This window comes from Microchirus variegatus (genome assembly GCF_963457635.1).
Source record: "Microchirus variegatus genome assembly, chromosome: 20".
NCBI lineage: Eukaryota > Metazoa > Chordata > Actinopteri > Pleuronectiformes > Soleidae > Microchirus > Microchirus variegatus.
This window is the reverse complement of record NC_139821.1, coordinates 37,500-45,000: the sequence shown is the minus strand read 5'-3', so window position 1 is coordinate 45,000 and position 7,501 is coordinate 37,500. Positions and strand designations below refer to the sequence as shown.

The following is a 7,501-nucleotide window of genomic DNA, read 5'->3' as shown; positions in this document are numbered from 1 at the left end:
TTGTCTCTGCAGCTGAAGCTGTGACCTGTGATTTCAGACAGAGAGAGGATTTTAAAATGTGATGAGTGTGAAATAAATCACGCTACGTTCACATTACCAACCACGTTGTTCAACTCTGATTCAACACAGTCCTCTGAAACACTTGTGCACATGCATAGAGGAAAAAAGCTGTGAAATGACCGTTGTCACCTACGTCACATGGATGTGATGGAGGACCATGAAGAAAACGTTCATCACCAGCATGGAGTGACTCTTTCTCCCAGCTACACATCAAGTTTCCAATCAGATTTGTATGACTACAGTATGTTCTCATAATAAGAAATACATCCAATACATGGCAATTTGACATGATTGCAAATCCACATGACTTTTGTCATCAGCATGAATTGAGCATTGTTGTCATCGACAGCAGCAGTAATATCAAACAAGAGCACTGAGAGAGCAAGTCTTCAGCATGCTGTGTTTTTACACATGTATATGTTTAGTCCACTGTATAATACTTCAAGTTTTGTCCATTGTAAGAGATAAGAATTTCTTGAAGATGTAATAATTATTTGTGACATCATCAGGGGGTGGATGTGTCTCAGAGGGAACAGTGATCACCTACTAATCACAAAACCATTCACATCAATCCACCAAAAACTGTAGACAGGAAGTTGCTTACTGTGAAATTCACTGTGATAGCTTCAGTTTCTGAATCAACATAAGCACATCCTATATCTCACCTTATCTTATTGCTTATATACTGAGTGTTGTCACAATTATGACGTTTTCTTCACTTAAAATAGAAAAGGGTTGACCACCTTTGGAAAAACATTCTCCAGTTGGTATCACCTGAATTAATGAACAACTTAACACTTACTTACAATCAGCTAAAACCAGCTCCTTAACGTCCTGTCAGTCGTCACTAAGGGGAAACTTGGACTCTCTAAGGTAACGTTAGCAATGAAAACATCAGACACTGAAACATTTGAATTGCCTTTAAAGTAGTTGTTGAAGTAATTAGTCTTTGGGGATTCAATAGGGCCTAAAATGAAAAAGACATTTAAATGAAGCATCTGTTCTGGGACTAAAATAGGACACTGCTGCATCCCTCTGTGCTCAGCCTCTGCTAAACTCTATAATGTGTCTATAAATAACCTTGGTAACTTCTGCAGACACCAAGTGTAGAACATGTCTGTATCTTTGGCTGACAGCTTAGAGGAAATCATCAGAATCAGAATCCAGCTATACTATCATCATGAAGAAATGTGTCTGACAACACAGTCAGAGTCGCTTCAGTCTGGTCGTCTGAAGATAGACATACAGTAATAATCTGACAGATTAACATACGTGTCTCCATCCTCATCCTGATGTGTGGCCAGAGCGATAGCAGCCAGCAGATTCTCCCTTTGCTGAATGAGATGGTGATTGACTTCTGCCACTGGGGGGACAAAGTACACTGGGTAATGACCTGAGGGCAGGAAGAAACCAAGTATTAGACAATATACTGTATGTGAATGGATGTACAGTACGAGTCTAACAACATGGGTTTTTAGAAATCAGGAAATCCTCATCTCATATAACAAATGAACACATTTAAACAGATATTATTACTAAGTCTGTCTCTCCAGTCTGGCTTCTGTGGCATTGCAGTGCACTTAATCTGTACATTTTCAATGAAAAAATGATGTCAAAACGAATTATTCAATAACATTAATAGGTTATCAAAAGCTAAACCTTGTCATATATAACTTTTAGATTTAAAAAAGAGTAATATTTTCATCAAGATACTGTACTAACATCCAACAAACTATGACCGAAAATAGAATCGATTATGAAACTGAAGGCTGACTTGTGCAGGTTTATCTTGACCTCACTTCCTCCTGGTTAACGATTTTCCTTCCAGAAAAATAAAATCAAATGTATGCTGAGGCTTTCACGCACGGTGCGTTTTTACGCACGGAGTAAAATAAATAAATATTGGACATGAATGTAAAAGTCTTTACCGCAGTTAACCGGGTGCAGGCGACGTAAGAGGCGTCTGTCTGCGCTCTGCTGCGTCTCCTCAGTCCGTCTGAGAGTCACTGTTTCTGCACTCAGTCTGTTTTCATCCACCGCTCTTTCCACACTGTCCTCATGCGTCAGATCCGCGTGTCCAACAATCACAGGAGAGACGCGGTGTCCGCGCTCAGGTGGAGGCGATGTCTGTGTCCGTGTCTCCGGCTCCACGGGGATCCACGGTCGTTTCCTAAAAGGAAGCTTCAGGGAAGAAGTGTCCGCCGGCCGATTGCGAGCAGCAGCGCCGTTTTCCGAGCCCGGGGAGCTTCTCCTGACGGTGACACTGTGCGTTTCCAAACGTGAGCGCTCCTGCTGACGTGACCTCTGCGACCCGCTGCACTCCGGACTCCTGCGCTCTCTGTTGGTGGTGCGCAGATCCAGCGGCGCTGTGGCGACCGAGTGCTGCTGCTGGTCCCCGTTCATGGTCATGATCCTCGGCATCAACCAAAGAAGAAGAAGAAGGAAGAAGCTTTTGCTCGGTGTGCATTCGCGAGTGGAGATGACACGTTCTGCACAAGCGCTGGCGGTTATTGGATCAGCTCATCCAAGGACGCAGAACAGCGCGCGCTCCTCAGCCCCATGAAAACACACGGCTCAGATCCAGTCACTGTGTGTGTGTGTGTGTGTGTGTGTGTGTGTGTGTATGTGTGTGTGTGATACTCGTGCAGGTACAGAGCGTCTGCAGCTGCTCAGTCAGTGATGACAGCGTCTCTGCGTCTGAACCGAAACAAAGTGGTTGAAGCTTTAAAGTGAGGCGAGGGAAGAGAAAGCGACTGAATTCACGACCTCACTCTGATCTGTTTTGCAAAAAAAAACAAGGTTGATCTGCTGAAGAAAACAAAGTGCAGGTATTTTAGCTTCATGCAGTTGATCTCAAACTTTCTTTTTTTATTATTATTTACCTTCATCTGCATCCTGACACTGATGAAGCACATTATTATACACTTTTATTTGAATTCAACTTTTTGTCTCACAGTAAACATTTCAGTTATTCTATTGTATCAATTAGTATTTCTATAGCACATTTCAGGCAATCACAATACACTACACCAAAAAAACAAATACAATACGCCAAGAGTATTATTGCCACATGTTTTAACATGATACTGATCTGTTTGTATTCTGTTGTAGCACTGTGTGAATGAATGTGTGAGTGAATGTGTGTGTGAATGTGTGAGTGAATGTGTGTGTGAATGTGTGAGTGAATGTGTGAGTGAATGTGTGTGAATGTGTGAGTGAATGTGTGTGTGAATGTGTGTGAATGTGTGAGTGAATGTGTGTGTGAATGTGTGAATGAATGTGTGAGTGAATGTGTGTGTGAATGTGTGAGTGAATGTGTGAATGAATGTGTGAGTGAATGTGTGTGTGAATGTGTGAGTGAATGTGTGTGAATGTGTGAGTGAATGTGTGTGTGAATGTGTGTGTGAATGTGTGAGTGAATGTGTGTGAATGTGTGAGTGAATGTGTGTGTGAATGTGTGTGAATGTGTGAGTGAATGTGTGTGTAAATGTGTGAGTGAATGTGTGTGTGAATGTGTGAGTGAATGTGTGTAAATGTGTGAGTGAATGTGTGTGTGAATGTGTGAGTGAATGTGTGTGTGAATGTGTGTGAATGTGTGAGTGAATGTGTGTGTAAATGTGTGTGTGAATGTGTGAGTGAATGTGTGTGTGAATGTGTGAGTGAATGTGTCTGTGAATGTGTGAGTGAATGTGTGTGTGAATGTGTGAGTGAATGTGTGTGTGAATGTGTGTGTAAATGTGTGTGTGAATGTGTGTGTGAATGTGTGTGAATGTGTGAGTGAATGTGTGTGTAAATGTGTGCGTGAATGTGTGTGTGAATGTGTGAGTGAAAGTGTGTGTGAATGTGTGAGTGAATGTGCGTGTGAATGTGTGAGTGAATGTGTGTGTGAATGTGTGTGTGAATGTGTGAGTGAATGTGTGTGTGAATGTGTGAGTGAATGTGTGTGAATGTGTGTGTGAATGTGTGTGAATGTGTGAGTGTGTGTGTGTAAATGTGTGTGTGAATGTGTGTGTGAATGTGTGAGTGAATGTGTGAGTGAATGTGTGTGTAAATGTGTGTGTAAATGTGTGTGTAGCTTTCAGTGGCCAAGACTAAAAAAGTGCTAAATTAGCTTAATTGATATCGCACATTTCACAATAAACATGAATAAACACTAACAACATAACAGAATCATGCACACATATCTAACCATATTTTAGTCTCTCTCTCTTTTTTTTAATAAAAGAAAATAAGCAACTAAAAGCTCTTTGTCATATTGTGATATATGGGTTATTGTGAACAGATGATGGATAACTGTGTTTGTATGTATGCTGACTTATGTTCCAGCAGGTATTTGCTTTGTGTGCTACAGTAATGTTATGTAAGGGTTAGGTTAGGGTTAGGGTTCTGTCCATGAAGAGCAAACAATATCATCAAACTCACAGACTACATCTCTGTGTCAAAGCTGACTTTGTTATTCTCTCACATGTCCTTTGTGAATACAAAAGGACACATTAATGCCACATTTTTCTTTGGTTTTCCACTCACAAAACGTATCTTGTCAAACAAACTTACACGTCCAGATTACTTTAACCAGCAGTTTCAATTTATTGTTTTTAAATAGATTATTGACGTCTGCCAGGAGGTTTATGTTTTCACCAGCGTTTGTTTGTCCGTCTGTTTGTTAGCAAGATAACTGGAAAAGTCGCAGACAGATTTGGCTGAAATTCAGGAAATGTGACCAAGAACAGGTGAGATGTAGACGCCATCACTGGTTACAACACACACTGTCTGACCCAGGTGTGACTGAGCTGTCTTGGTGGAGGTCTGCGCTCTCTGAGTGCTTCTCTAGTTTCCTTATATGTTCTGTTAATTGCAAGTTCGCCAGTTAAAGGCGCCATGTGTAAGAATGTGGCCAAAAACAGTTACTACATACAAATTCAAAACACTGAGTTCTTTTAGGTTTCGTTTTTTGACGCAACTGTTCAACCCGGGGTTGCTCGGCAGCTGAGACTCTACTGACTGCAATGATTGGTAGACGGCGGTAGGTGGCGCCACCTGACGCCAAAACATGATTTCAAACCATAAACATGATTTGCAAAATATTTTTTTTAATGTAAATATTTAGTGTGTACTGTTGTTGTTGGTGCGTTCAGTTTGTTGTGAACATTATTCCTGAGTCTCTGTGACATATTAGGAGGGTTTTATGATTTATTACATAATTCACCTTTATTCTACTACTCAGGGTTAGGGTTAAAAACTCAATAATTTGTGTGTAATTCAAAAAATAAATCATCATAATTGGTTTTAAAGATATTAAAATATTTCAAATAACTGAATTGGGGTATCATATTCTATACTTCACTGGTGCCCTGCCTGTTTTACCTGATCACAAATAAGAAAGAGATGCAGTCACATAACTCACACCTCATGTTATCCTGCTCCACCCTCAGATCAGCTTCTGATTACAAGGGTCAATTTGGGACTTTCCTCTTTCCACTGAAGTGTGGAGGGAGCTGGCAATGGAAAGTCAAGCTTGACGTCTAAATCCCCCAAAACACCCAGAGTCTAGCACACAAACATGCTCTGATCTGTCATTGTGGTCCAAGGCATCACTGTGTATGAAAAACAGAAAACAGTATTCTACACATCAGCGTTAACTGCTGCTGCAAAGTGAATACAGAGAAGACACGAGGGCACAAATGATATAACACATCCACACACAAAACAGACGAGTGAGTGTGCCCCCTTGTGTCAAAAGACTAAAGTGCAACAGTCTACACACATTTTAGAGTAGATCTCAAAGATTCATTAAACATTATACAGAAAGGTCAATCAATAAAGTAAATGTTTTAAAAGTGTTTTTTTTTTTTTTTAAATCTGTCATAACCATACACACACACACACACACACACACACACACACACACACACACACACACACACACACACACACACACACACACACATATATATATATTAACTATCATAACTTTGTCCAAACAACACATACCAACTGAACATGTGACCTATAAATACCGGAAGTCCATATAAGGAGTTGTTCCCACGGCAATTGACAGCGCTTTCTCTCCCTTCTTCCTGATTGGTTTAGAGCATTCGCGCGGCAACGTTCAAATTTCCGTATTTAAGCGACTTCCGCGGTGGCTCGTGTTATGCACTGTAGCAGACGAGATGAGCGGGAGAGTTCGTCTCGAACGTAAGTGTTTTGTTTGTTTTACTTCTGCTGTGTTTCACCACTAACGTCACTTATCTACTTATTATCACTAAGTAAACGCCAGACCTGCCAACATATGCGCATTTTGCGTAGCAGCTACGCATTTTGACATTAAACTACTATGCTACTGTGTGTCACTTCAAATTATGTCTGTAGCTTGTTTTAAGCCACAGAATCTGGGCTACAAGGCTGTGTTACTGTTTTAAATGTGACAAACACAACTCAAATAACGACTTAATTGCGTATTACGTATTAAACTTCGTACGGAGCCGCTGCGTCAACGCACTCGCCGCATTTCTACATCAAACGCTCCGACACTTTGTCCAAAACACACCCCACACGGCTCACATGAAAGCTAAAACCGGTTAGCCGAACTACAACTGTAAAAAAGATCTTACCTTTTGATTTTAAGCCGTGAAAAAAGTGATTTTTCTGTGAAAACAAAAGCGGTCTCTCGTCAGCCGGATTTCCTGTGTTACACTTAAAACAGTCCGGGCGTCTCTGGCTGACGTAACCATAGCTAGACGACCCTCGGAGAAGCGCAGTTGTCAGTCGCGTCACATCCGGGTCCTTATGCGGCTTCTCGTCTCATCTTACAAAGCTAAAGAGACGCGGCTCAATGGCGCCGTCTTGTGTTCCTTTTTGGAATGGAAAACATATCAGGAACTGAAATGCAGGAACTTTGAAACAGCCGTAAACTGTTTTATTGACCAATAATAGTTATATAAAAGTGAACGTAGTTTATGTACTGAAACACTGTAATTCTGTTATGCTTCACTTGACAGTCACACTTTGTTTAAAATCTACTGTGGTGTGTTTAAAATCGTGACTGTATGACTGCAACGATTAGTCGAGTAACTCAATTAGAAACATCCTCGAGGCAAAAACTCTGCATCGACTCGTTTAATTGTGATCTCGCGCCATATGCGGCCTGTTCGGCGCAGTGGTCGTTGTTCCACACGGACCGTTTTAGCAGACGCACGTCCTGTTTTCAGCTAGCACTGTGACGGAGAGTGAAACGGCCCGTAAAAGGCAGTAAATGTCCAAGGTGTGGCACAGTTTCACGCGTAAACAAGAAGCCAACACGGCGCAGTGTCACCACTGTAATCGATAGCTGTCGTAGCACAACAGCACGCCCTCTATGATTCACTATCTGAGCCGGAAGCGTCCGGTTGCTAATGCTAACGACGCGGCACATGCTAACGTAAACACTGTAGTTTACCGGAGC

The 7,501-nt window shown here is 41.5% G+C and overlaps 1 protein-coding gene across 1 annotated transcript in view; it reads right to left on the bottom strand.

Moving 5' to 3' along the window:
* bcl3 (BCL3 transcription coactivator) overlaps window positions 1-2,481 on the bottom strand; it is a gene marked incomplete at both ends in the record, with an annotated part of 17,153 nt that extends 14,672 nt beyond the window's left edge. Inside the window, 2 exons of the mRNA XM_083906678.1 lie at window positions 1,333-1,453; window positions 1,989-2,481. Of these exons, the coding sequence (XP_083762804.1) occupies window positions 1,333-1,453; window positions 1,989-2,481 (614 nt within the window). The remainder of the gene's footprint in view (window positions 1-1,332; window positions 1,454-1,988) is intronic.
* Window positions 2,482-7,501: the final 5,020 nt, after the last annotated feature.